Source organism: Cryptosporidium muris, genomic scaffold (genome assembly GCF_000006515.1).
Source record: "Cryptosporidium muris RN66 scf_1106632373407 genomic scaffold, whole genome shotgun sequence".
NCBI lineage: Eukaryota > Apicomplexa > Conoidasida > Eucoccidiorida > Cryptosporidiidae > Cryptosporidium > Cryptosporidium muris.
The window spans coordinates 394,428-406,771 of NW_002196572.1; the positions used below are offsets into that span (position 1 = coordinate 394,428).

The following is a 12,344-nucleotide window of genomic DNA, read 5'->3' on the forward strand; positions in this document are numbered from 1 at the left end:
TAAAAAAATAGTGAGAAACTCCTCATCAGTAGAAACTGTACTTGTAGCAATATTAACAATATGTACTCAACAATCACTTCTTAATTTAGTAGCCTTCCTCAAGATTATACCTTCAACCTCTAAAGAACTATCCAGTATATATTCTCCAATCTCGATAATCTCTAATATATATGGAGAGTAGTCTCTTGAAATGAAGATGTCTGTATTAAACTTCCCAACACCTTTTAAAGTGCAGTAAAATAACACATCTTGTATCAGGAATTTGTGAATGATCTCGTAGTTACAAAATAGTGGCAACAATTTGTAGGGTCTATCAATAGAATGTGCTGCTAGAATATTAAGTTATATTGAGGCTTATTAAATATAATACTAGGTTTGCCATAGTCATTTATCATAGTAAAGAGGTTAATATAGTGGTTCTACTTTCGTTTTAAAGCTATTCAAAATAATCAACAATATACAATAAATATGAATAGTAGTTTTGTATCTTAATAAACAAATATACTCTTTTTAGAGTATCTGACAAGTCTTCAAAGATTTCCTAATAATATTATAAGAACTATAAGTAATATTAATTGACCCAGATATACTTCTTTGAAGTTGAAGTTAGTAATTTCATTTTAAAAAGAAGTAATAGATCATTACTAATAAGAACATGTATTCACTATATATTCCTGAAAGTGAATTACTGAGGTGCAAGTTTAATTAATTTCCCCTCATCTGGGTGTAATTTAATCTTATGTAAAGAACTTTTCCCAGCACCAAGATGATTTCTTAAGTGAATTGGAAAATCTTGCGTTTTTTCTTCATTAAGTGTTTTTTGGGTTGAAATAAGTATAGATGGTACATTCGGTACCTTCCTCACTTGTAATCCTTTATCTATAATACTACTTGTATTATATTCCTTAGCCATATATACATTTATATTATTTATGTTTTGAGGTCTCACTTTGTTACTTTCCTCGTGACAGTCTTTATTATTCAGTTTACAAGGATTTAACAGTACACCTGGGCGTCTTGCCGCCGCCATTAAATTAGGTTCCGCTCCGGAAACGCAGTTTTTAAGCTTACTTTTCTTAGTACTAACTACTGACTTCGCAATATTTTCACCAAATATAGCAGCTCTTTCTCTTGCCTGAGAACCCATTTTTGAAAAAATCCCAATATTTATTGCTGGTATCAATATGAACTGAGATGCGGATACAATTCTCACCATCCAAAGTATATCATTTGACGTTTGATCTTGGGCAGAGGTGTCCACATTAGGCACATTTTCTACTAAATCCCCCTGTAGTTGACTAAAATCGGAGTTATGGTGAGTTGGAAATGGATCCACTATAATATTGGTACCTTCACATACAACAGTTACCTGCATATAGATTAAAAGTAAACATGAAGTGAACAGGAGCACATTCATATTAATTAACTTGTCATTTAATTAAAAAGTATAAGGGAGCTGAATTGTTAGAAAGTGAAAAAAAAAAAAGAGAATATCTTTTACTTCCTTTAAGAAGTACCTTCGGCGCTTTATTGGAGAGTGATATTGTTTTGACCCCGGGAAAAAGTGAATCTAAGCTATTTTTTGGCAATGAATTCTTCATATTAAATGAACTTAATAAAGGATCTGAATGGGTGTACTTCATTTTTTGGACCAGGAGAAGTCTCCAAAACTCTAAATATTGAAAATATAAAAGATACAATCCTCTATGTTTTAGTTCCACTTGAGAGCTTAACTTTAAAGAATATTACAAAAAGTTACATTTGGCTGGGTCCAGCTAAGAGATCCGTAACTATTATAGATTGTGCCAGTACAGTATTTGGTGTAACGTGTCAACAGATAAGGATTCATTGCTGCACTAATCTAAAAATATGGCTATCAGTAACAACCTCTCCACTTATGGAAGATAGTGAGCACATTACTTTTGATATTTCATCGAAAGATCCTAACTATTACAACTTATATAGTGAACACTTAACATATTCAAATTTACAAAGTGCACACTTTTTGACATATGAGACGTTCTCAGTATCAGACTTTAACTGGCTAAAGGCAATCCCTTCCCCATTCTGGAAGCTTTCAACAATAAAGTCCAAGCCGTACTCAATCAAAATAGCTAGTAACAATGAAAAGACAGTTGAGCAGGGTACAGTTATTATGTCACAGATGTCAATGTGGAAAATAACATTGTAGTTTACAAATAGTTCAACTCTTATTACCGGGTATATTTAACTCAAGTATAACATATACATTGGCACATTAAGTACTTCATCTAAACACTGTTTGAAACTTAATATATTAAATTTCCCGTCAGTTACTTTGTTTCTTAGTAAGATCCTTAATTAAAGCACCCCTTATATGTGTTTCATCACTGCATCGAATTTGAAGGAATTCTTTATTCTTACTTATTTTCCCATGACTTCTCAATGTTATTGTACCACTACACAGAGCCTCTATTGCTATTTTACCTTGCATACTTCCATTGTCTTTTGCCATTGCAATAACTTCTCTTTCAGTTACAGTAACTTTATCTGTCATTTCAGTAACTACCAATTCATTTACACGTGAATAGCATGTCCAAAACACAATTGGATGTTTATGACCATCAAATGAATTGTCAAATCTACATTCAAATGGTTTATCTCTAAATGAAATATTTGCACCCAAAATAAATGAGTCCTCAGGATCTTTAGTATGCTTACTCTGTGGAGGTTCTATATTAATGCATTGTGCAATAAAGAAGGGGCTTCCTATTTGTAAACGTAAGGTTGTAGGCGCCATAACTTTAATTAAGGCTAATTTACAAGTTGGGATAATTAAATATCCAGAATCACTTCCATATATTCCAGTTTCTACTAAAGGCTTTGGTATAAAAATATTAGCTTCATGCTCTATATTTGTCAAGTCAAATTTGTCCCCAACTTTCAAGTTTCCATGCCGAAAGGCACCACCTTTAACCATTGAAACACATACTATGTGCACATCAGTTGAGGATAAATTATCACTACTAATAGGAGTTATTGTACGTGGTAGTGTTAATGCATTGTCAATCCCCCCTTTAAGAACATAGCAACCATATGCTTTTAAATTTTCAAAAGAATCCACAAAAACAAAGCATAGAAAGAAAAGGAGTAGAAGATGAATTGCATACATTATTCTTTATATTTTATAAAGTAAGTAGGAACTATCTTACTGCTTAATTAAGTCCCAATATAATGTTAAGATAATAAAGTATATAGCCCAAAATAATATATCAATTCAAATGTTTCTGCTTAGTATTTCAAATATAAATACTCGTGCGGATATTAAGATAGTTACAAGAGACCTTATAATGGCGCAAAGTTAAAAAAATCTAATTTATCGGATACACTAGTAATATTTAGCCTACAAATAAGTACTTAAATAGTGTAGTCATTACTTTAAAACAAATATATGGTTTCTCAAAAAAGTGATTTTTCAATTTGTCTCACTACATTATGAAATTAAATGCTGACATATCCTGTCCTACTGTGACAGTCTTGTAGAGTTCTGACTCTAATATGCTGTGCAAAGTAGGGTCATCAGAAAGCTCTATTGAATGTAAGAGGAGCCTTTGTGTACTTTTATTTCGAATAACATTGTATATTGCTTTGACTAATTCAATAGTTAAGTGAATGAATTCTTCAATAAAGTTTAGTAACTTCTCCCCATGAAATAATTTTGTGAATATATTTCTTACAATATCACGTATTTTATCAAATGTACCTTCAAAAAAGTTACCAATTTTAGATAAGAAGTCATGAAATTCAAATTCACTCTGGTTTAATAAGTATAGTGATGACTCACTTAATGACCTTGAATTTGAAAAATGATTTTCTGTGACAGAATTTTGCCTGTATTCCATAGAAGCCAGTTCTTTATTGTTTAAGATAGCCATATCAAGTGAACCTTGGAAATTTAATACATCTTCTAAGTCCCAATCTTCATTTCCCAAATGTAGATCAATATTATCATCCTCTATTTTTAATTGTCGAATATACTTATTTATACGAAGTAACTCGACTTTTATTTGGTCATTCAAATTTGTAATTGATTGCAGTACATGATCAATGTAATTATTATTCCCAATTATCTTCTCTGGAATGGTTCTTGATACTTGAATTAATTGTCTTTTAGCAGAAGTTTGAGCGAATACTTTGATGAGAGTCTCAACTAGATATCCAACAACTTTTATTACTGCTAATACTGGAGGTCCAATTGAACTACCTTTAAAGATTGTGCCAAATAAATCTATTAGCATATCTAATACAGCAGGAACACCATCAGTTACTGTTGCTGAATTAGCAAATGCAATTAAACCATCATACCACTTTTCCTTGCTTCCTGTTGTCAATGGGGGATTACTTTCTTTTGAATATGAGACTTCCTGGTTCTTATTGGCTAAACTTGATTTTTCTGAAGAATTACTAAGTATTCTCACTTTATAAGGGTTATCCCAATGTAATTTATATATCTCCTTTGCCAAGTTTTCCAGTTTATCAGCAGCTTTTGAGTAAAATGAATGATCCTTAATGCTCACTCCTACATAGGCTTCCATATTGTCTATTGAATTCAACCTTCTTAAGAAACTTTCATTTAATATTGTATGATTGGTATTATTATCAATGACTGAATATGTCGAATTTATCACACTCTCAAGCTTTCGTTGAATGACTTGAGTTTCAGTTTTCATCTCCGATTGTTGAACTTGCTCTGCCAATTCAGTTATAGAATCAAACATCAATGCTAAACGGAATTGAGAATCACTGATGGACTGCATATTAGATGCTACAGTCTCAATTAATTTTGATCCTAAAGAAGCTTTAGCTGAATATGTTGCCTTTACATTATCTAAATTTCTAAGCACTCTTATCAAATTGGAATTTCCTCTTCTTTTCTGAACCATATCATATATCAATGATATAATTGCCGATATTACACGTACAACAGTTACAACTACTAAACCAATAGGTGTTGATCCTAAAGACATTTCAATAATATATATAACTGCATCAAAAATCGTTTTTTTGTTATTCAAAAGACAAATACCCAATTCCTTTAATGGCTCATACCAGGGTTTCTTTTGTGTTTTTGATGAATTTGGTAATCCTGACTTTGATCTCATCTCTATTTCTCCAGAATTTATCTTTTTTTCCAATTCGTCTAGTGACTTATCATGCCTCTTATCACTTAACTCACCTTGTTGCAGAAGATTACGCATAACTTTGTTTGCTGAAATAATTATACTGAAAATATCAATATTTGGCCTTAAAGCCTTTAGCAAGAGGTTTTTTGCTGCAACATGGTTTGTTGGATAATTTTCCAGTATTATCACTGCAGAATTAGCTCCTACAATATTTTGGGTATTTGCCATTTCCCAAGCTAAAGAATTTACGTTCATAGTTGATGTATTATCACTCTTGATGATACCAATTAAATTAGAACGATCTACATCGTGATACAGGACATCTTGAAAAGCTTGGTCAATTATCATCCCTAGAGTTGTGTTTGTTGTATTTACACCTTTCATCTTACTTATAGTGTTTGGGGTCTGAATATCCAAAATTACTTCTTTATTACTATTAAGTATATTATCTGAAGTAATCTCTTGTTTTCCAACTACTTCGCTACTATTGTTACTTAAATGTAATATATTTTTCCAAGAACTCACAGCATTTGTTAAATGATCGAATGTATCTTTGACCTTACTTGTTAGTAAATTATTGTGTAACCAGTTCTGAATAATTTCAAGAGAAAAAGGTTGTACCAATCTTTCCGTGTTGATCTTAGTATTATTAAGATTCTGGCTCATCTGATTTGGAGATTTCTCGTCCACTTCACCTTGCCTACCTCTAAAAGAAACAGTATCTAACACTTCACTGTTGAGACCGCTAATACAATGCACTAGCATGTATAACATTAATAGGACTGACTTCATTAGTTCTCTCCAAATCAGGGCAACTAAATATTCTAAGTAATCTCTTAAATTAAAAGGAAACAAATAACCAACTAATTAGGTTAAACCTGTTATGAATTGAAGTGACACTCCAATTAGACATGTACACAATATCATCCACTGACACGTAAATACGCATGCACACATTCCCCTCTTATATTTAATAAAAATTTTAAGAGTTGGATTTTAAAAGTATACAATCCAACATGGAGTAATCAACCAAGTTTACAACTAGAATTAAAGATGGAATAAATATTAAAATAACCGATTAGTATAATGGAAAGGTTGCGTAGATATTTTCTCATTTAGGTATATCAATAATAAGCAATTTCTTCTGTTTGGCTCTTTATATCGATAAGTCAGATTTTGTCCCGTTTACTGTACCTCTAATTTCTTTGGTGATAGTCTCAATTACCGGGACAGTTTCATGTACAACTTTAGAAACATCTTCCACTCCTTCTCCAAATAAACTTACACCTTCATGCACAAGCTTTTTTGTATGATTTAGCACTTCAGGGAAAGTATAATTAACAAAATTATCCATATTATGTCCCAAACGACTTATAAAATAACTTGCCTTGGAAATAATATGCCCAATATTACTACCAGCTTCCTCAAAGAAGTGCCCTGTATTGTTCCTAAATCCTCCAAAATCTTTAGTACTATTGTGAATATCTGATCTTAATTTTTCTAATATACTGTTAATATCAGCCTTTACATGATCCCAAAAGCTAAGTGAACTTGTTAATAAAGTGCGTTCATTATTGGTACTATTAAAGATCTGATGACTATAAGCCTCAGATAATAGCTCTATGTCCTTTGATTTCTTAATTGTATTAGTAGTTGCCAGTTCTACTGAATACGATTGTACTGTCGTTGTTATTGTTGGGGATTCACTTATGAATTCTGTTGCAAGTGAACGAAAAGTCCCTGCACGTGATGAACTCATTGAAGATAATACACAAAATGAGATACATATCAATTTTAAATAAACCATATTCTTATATCACTTTTAAAAATAAATTTTTACTATTAATTGGTAACTATGATAAACAATAAAGTGTTTTAGAAGTGAGACTATTACAACTCTGATCTTTATTTAGCTGTATAATAGATATCTAGTAATTTATAGATTGATATGGATAAATTATATAGCCTATATACTATTATACCTAGGTATACTTACATCTTTTAATCCGTGTGCATCCACACGACGTTATTTCCCGTTGTATTCCTACTACACGTGAAGAGCGCGAAATAGATCTGAACTGGCTAAAATCTAAAGTAATTTACTGAGAATTAAGTTTAATATTTTTTTTTAAGTACAAGGGGACCTTGTATTAGCTTTGCTAATTAATTTCTATAGCTTTTTGAACTGTTAAGTGTTAAACTATATCTATATCTTTAAGTAGTTGCACTATTTTAGAAAGAAGATAAGAAAATTCGTTAATATTAACTATACTAAAACTACTTCGTAATATTATTATCCAAGCTAATTACATTACTACTATTTTGTAACTTTTGCTCTGACTTAGATTATTCTATAGGTTTAATATTTCGTGTGTTAATAGTGTGAGTTGTGTGTTGCAAATAAAACCATCACTAGCAATAGAAATTAGTAACTTGATTGAAATTTATAGTATTTTCTAAGTTCATTAGAACTCTTTATAAGCTAAAATTTCCGAACTCAATGTCGTAAATGCTCGTAATTTATTTAAGAATTTCACCAGTTACAACTTTAACGGTTATTACTTTGTTTTTGAGTACATTTCTAGCCTATGTTAAAACAAGTGAAGATCAATATGTAGTAATAGATGTATATGGTATGGGAAACAACATTGTCGTCACCTCTATGTATAATTCATCAGTACCAGGTCACTATACAACTTATATTAATGATCCCTATGCTACCACACCATATGTAACAACAAGCCCAATTAGTAGGCCTGAGATAGCTGGTGATAATTATATATATATATTTGGAGAAACAATACAAATACCCCTTTATCCTAATGTTGGATATAAACGAAGAATAACGCCATTATTCAATGTAAGCCTATGCCAGTCAATATGTGTATCAAATACTTCTATAACAGATCTCTCGTTATTTTCTGCAAATGCTGTGGTTTATACAAGTTCGAGTTCTTTTTTTTCTGTTAATGTCACAAATAGTAACAAATTATATATTAACGAGGAATTTATACCATATGGAATAGTTAACTGTTCTATTTCAACTTTTACTATAGCCCAATGGAGCTCTATAGCCTTCTTAACATTATTCAGCCTCTTTTTAGTTTCATTATTCATATTCGAAGTTACAGAATATTTAAGATATAGAGCTGAAATGAAAGATCCTTTAATTATAGGTGGTGATATTCGTACAATAAGTACAAGAAACTTTACAATGGAGTCTCTTGAATCAATTGAACTATAAATTTCTTGATATACTATTGCTGAAAGTAATCATTTTGGTGTATTTATCCTATGTAACTTATATATGATAATTAATTAATTACTTCATACAATAGCTAAGTAGAAACTGCCTTCGAATATATATTTTCCTGTTGTTGCTTTGCTATAGAACTACCTAAATACTCATTGAAATTGCTATACCTTAACTAAAAAAAGAAAAAAGGCGGGAGAATGTAGTAAATAGTGGTGGTAAAAAGGTGGTAATACTGCATGGAATTTGTGGTGAAAGTACTATATTGACTAAATTAATGCTTAAAAAGATCTACTTTATTAATATTATATTTTTAATAGTTAAATATGCCAGCTGTCATATTGAAAACTATTTGGACATATCTCCCCTTTACATTGATGACTATTCTCATATAATACAGTTACACTCTGGTGCAACTGGAATTTCAACAGATATACCTATTAAAAATATTCTTACTGATATTCATAATTCATATGATCATACAAATAAAAAATTGGAAGTGGTTGATTCTAATATAAGGTCAGACTTAGACTTATCTTTACAAGCATGCAGTCTAGGTACCAAAGATAAACATGTCACACCAATAACTGAAATATCTTGTAATGAGAGATTATCCGATACCGATAAGGAGATCTTAAATATATATAGTAACCATAAAGTGAAAGCTGACCCTTCTTTAGAAGGTCACTTTGCTGTGAGTGGTAAAATTAATCTTTCAAGCGTTAATAAAGTGATTTCAGATACTAATCCAGCGGAAGTAGGATTTAAAGGTTCTAACAATGTACCCCCAATTCAGTTAAGTGATTTTCGTAGCTCCAATATTGGAGTACACTCTAATATAGATATAAATCAACCTTGCTATGAAGGAGCAGAAAACCTCATGGTTTTATCCTCAGCTCCCACTAATAAACTTCTCTCACATAGCTCTAATGTACACTCAGATTTACCAATAGTTCAATCTAGTAAATTGAGTTCAGCCTTATCAGATTCCTCATTAGGACATTCTGTAGGGCTTCCTACAGATGACCATGTGATACCCTATACAGATATCTCTCCTAATTTGGATTCGAATTCTTATTTAAAACAGTATATGGACCTATTATCTACAAGGAATTTAGACACAAAAGATTCAAGCTCCTATACTAATAGCGTACCATTAGGGCTATCTTCCGAGTTACCTGTAGATACAAAAGCAAGTTCACAATCAAATACACAAACAACACCACCTGATAGCTCACATACCTCATCAAATACTGCAGCATTGAGCCCAGAGGATATTGCGAAGATTGCAAGTAGCGTTGGTAGTTCTTTACTTTTAGCTATAGGTGGAGTTGTAGGGGGAGGAGCTGCTTACCGTCGAAATTATATGAAACAAAAGGAAGATATTAGTAATCAACTCATTTCAAAGCTTAAAAGTCAGTCTATAGGTAATATCACAGAAGTAATTTTAGAAGAGAGTAATCTGCCAGGTAAAAAAGATATAGTAGGTATTGTAAGTACAGCAAGTAAAGTTAAACGTAGTTTGGATAACAAGCCTGGCCTTAATAGAATGATGAACAGAAGAAGACGTACGAAATTTAGAGTGAATAAACAATATTAATATACTATTTTATACTATTTATATGCTTAATATTACTTTTAACAATACTAATTCTACTGAGAGAGATAATACCACGATCATGACAAGTGAGGCGCTTCTCTTATTTAAAAGCAAAAACTACCGAGAGTTAAGTGAAGGTTCATCGAAACTGTTATGCTATTGGTAGCTTTAAAACTTTTTTTAATTTTATTTAGTTCTCAAGTAATTGGGTGTTCCAGTACTGAGGCTTCTATTGCCAGTATATTTACACTGGCTAATCTAATCCTCCCACTTGCTCAAGTGACAAGGACGATTTCAAGTGTACGTACTGATACGAAGGTATCTTCAAGATATGACTCTTTAGTTCATCCTGAATATAGACACCTACAATACGGAACTGATGCAGAGATAATAAATGAAATGAAATATCGAAAAAAAAAGAGATATGTTAAAAAGAAGTTACTAATTTTACCAGAAGATCTGGAGAGTTATGAAGGTACTCAAGAAAGTACTCAAGAAGCCTTAACTGAAGGTTACACTAACCAAACTAATACACAACATGCAGAGGATTTCTCCAAAATCGATAATACGAGTAGTCACTTCGTTTTTCGTGAAATTAACCTTAATAGCCCTAACTCTACAGAAGAAAAAAAAAATATAACAATTTCCCCCCCTAACCAGGCTTATCGTATAAATAAAGTTGTTATTAAAAGAAATAAAATAAGAGGAGATAAGCAAATTAAAGCAAGAAGCTCTGAATTAGATATGAGTGATAATATAATAAAAGCCTCTGATATTTCCAATTTAATACAAATACCTTTACCAGAAAGTGAAATTCCTCCAATGCAACACCTGCATATTCCAAAAATATAATTATATATCAATCCTTTCTAAAAATAAATACATATATCTAGCTTAATTGTTTGCCAATATTGAGATATCAGGACTGTTTGGAGAAAGTACTTGTATACTCAACTATTAAGTACAATACTGTTACTCATTGAATTTACTTTTCTGATTTTCACTAGCTAAATATGTGGCTTATATTCAAATATTGTAGCTCTAACAAATACTTTCTATTTACAAATATATATTAGCTTTTATTAATCACCATAAAAATACTCTTGTTTAATTACACTTTATGGTGAATATCTTGAATACAAGATACACAAAGTTGTATTTAGGTTTGATAACACCTAAACAGTGTTTATGTAATTTATATCAAACTCTTGACCTAATTTATACATATCCACTTATTCCTAGACAGTTCATTGTTGCTAAGTAACTCAGAATGATTTAAAAACCTAGATTTGTTTACAGCTCACTTATATTAAAAGAAAGTATATGCTCTAGAACTTTGTAAATTTAAAGATAATGACAAGTTACTACTTAGGTCAAAATAATAACAATTTAAAACTACCTTTGCTGAATATTAACTTATATAGCTACCATAAATCTACTATAATATTAAAATATTATGAAATAATAAATTAAGCCTTATTGTCTTATATATCTATAATATAATTCTGATAGATTAATATCGAAATGTACCTGATAGAGTTAATGGATATTATAAGCTAAAATTTATAACTTAAACTAATTTTAAGAGTACTTAATTATTAATACCTAAATCAGATTTTATATTATGGTCTTGAATTATTCAGTAATATCCTAATATTAAATATACTGAGCTACAATTAATTACTATTCATTTAGTACGGCGAATTTTATGGTAGTTTTATCTTCAGCTAGCAAGCTGTTCCAAATAGTATTAGATATCAGAATGGCTGGCACACCAAAAAGTACTTTATTATTGAATATTTATGAATTTACAATATAAATAAAATAATTAGGTTCTTACACTACTTCTAGAGATATACACTCAAGATCCTTTGCAAAGTATTTAAACCTGATAACTTCACAAATTTATTATTATTGAATTGACAAGCATTAGTTCAATAAGACCAACTTAATTGGAATGTTCACAAGATCTTTACTACCAGTGAATAATATTTTAGAATTAGTACATAATCTGTTTTGGATTTTCAATATCAAGTACTGAGGTATATTAAGTACTTTATTCAGACTTGATACTTCTAATAAGTAGAATAAAAAAAAAACTATTTTACTCACATATTTGAAAAACTACTTTAAGTGTGCAGAAATATTTCTCTAAAACTGTATGAGAGTCAAGATATATAATGTATAGCACTCGTATATAAAGACACAATTACCTGAGTGTAGTTTAAACTTACGTTTATTTTTTTAATTTAGTATACAGTACTAGGTGAACTTTATATTATCTTTTTTTTTATGTAGATCATCTATTGTAACAATAAAGTACACGAAT

At 30.6% G+C, this 12,344-nt stretch overlaps 7 protein-coding genes across 7 annotated transcripts, besides 5 other annotated features; 3 read left to right on the forward strand and 4 right to left on the reverse strand.

The window, feature by feature from the left end:
- Window positions 1-685: 685 nt before the first annotated feature.
- On the reverse strand, window positions 686-1,417 carry CMU_017460 (uncharacterized protein; the record flags this gene model as incomplete). The annotated part of the gene is made up of 1 exon (XM_002140306.1): window positions 686-1,417. The coding sequence occupies one exon, from the start codon at window positions 1,415-1,417 to the stop codon at window positions 686-688; it is 732 nt and encodes a 243-aa protein (XP_002140342.1).
- Window positions 1,418-1,606: 189 nt separating this feature from the next.
- Window positions 1,607-2,191, forward strand: CMU_017470 (uncharacterized protein; the record flags this gene model as incomplete). The annotated part of the gene is made up of 1 exon (XM_002140307.1): window positions 1,607-2,191. One exon carries the CDS (start codon window positions 1,607-1,609, stop codon window positions 2,189-2,191), a length of 585 nt encoding a protein of 194 aa, XP_002140343.1.
- A 117-nt stretch (window positions 2,192-2,308) lies between these two features.
- CMU_017480 (uncharacterized protein) lies at window positions 2,309-3,151 on the reverse strand (the record flags this gene model as incomplete). Its single annotated transcript, XM_002140308.1, has 1 exon — window positions 2,309-3,151. The coding sequence occupies one exon, from the start codon at window positions 3,149-3,151 to the stop codon at window positions 2,309-2,311; it is 843 nt and encodes a 280-aa protein (XP_002140344.1).
- Window positions 3,152-3,467: 316 nt separating this feature from the next.
- On the reverse strand, window positions 3,468-5,927 carry CMU_017490 (uncharacterized protein; the record flags this gene model as incomplete). The annotated part of the gene is made up of 1 exon (XM_002140309.1): window positions 3,468-5,927. One exon carries the CDS (start codon window positions 5,925-5,927, stop codon window positions 3,468-3,470), a length of 2,460 nt encoding a protein of 819 aa, XP_002140345.1.
- A 199-nt stretch (window positions 5,928-6,126) lies between these two features.
- Window positions 6,127-6,148: a sequence feature (AT_rich).
- A 170-nt stretch (window positions 6,149-6,318) lies between these two features.
- Window positions 6,319-6,969, reverse strand: CMU_017500 (uncharacterized protein; the record flags this gene model as incomplete). The annotated part of the gene is made up of 1 exon (XM_002140310.1): window positions 6,319-6,969. One exon carries the CDS (start codon window positions 6,967-6,969, stop codon window positions 6,319-6,321), a length of 651 nt encoding a protein of 216 aa, XP_002140346.1.
- Window positions 6,970-6,982: 13 nt separating this feature from the next.
- Window positions 6,983-7,010: a sequence feature (AT_rich).
- Window positions 7,011-7,671: 661 nt separating this feature from the next.
- CMU_017510 (uncharacterized protein) lies at window positions 7,672-8,406 on the forward strand (the record flags this gene model as incomplete). Its single annotated transcript, XM_002140311.1, has 1 exon — window positions 7,672-8,406. The coding sequence occupies one exon, from the start codon at window positions 7,672-7,674 to the stop codon at window positions 8,404-8,406; it is 735 nt and encodes a 244-aa protein (XP_002140347.1).
- A 286-nt stretch (window positions 8,407-8,692) lies between these two features.
- Window positions 8,693-10,867, forward strand: CMU_017520 (uncharacterized protein; the record flags this gene model as incomplete). The annotated part of the gene is made up of 2 exons (XM_002140312.1): window positions 8,693-9,983; window positions 10,218-10,867. 2 exons carry the CDS (start codon window positions 8,693-8,695, stop codon window positions 10,865-10,867), a joined length of 1,941 nt encoding a protein of 646 aa, XP_002140348.1.
- Window positions 8,711-8,743: a sequence feature (AT_rich).
- A 587-nt stretch (window positions 10,868-11,454) lies between the features above and the next one.
- Window positions 11,455-11,488: a sequence feature (AT_rich).
- A 312-nt stretch (window positions 11,489-11,800) lies between these two features.
- Window positions 11,801-11,846: a sequence feature (AT_rich).
- The last annotated feature ends 498 nt before the right edge of the window (window positions 11,847-12,344 follow it).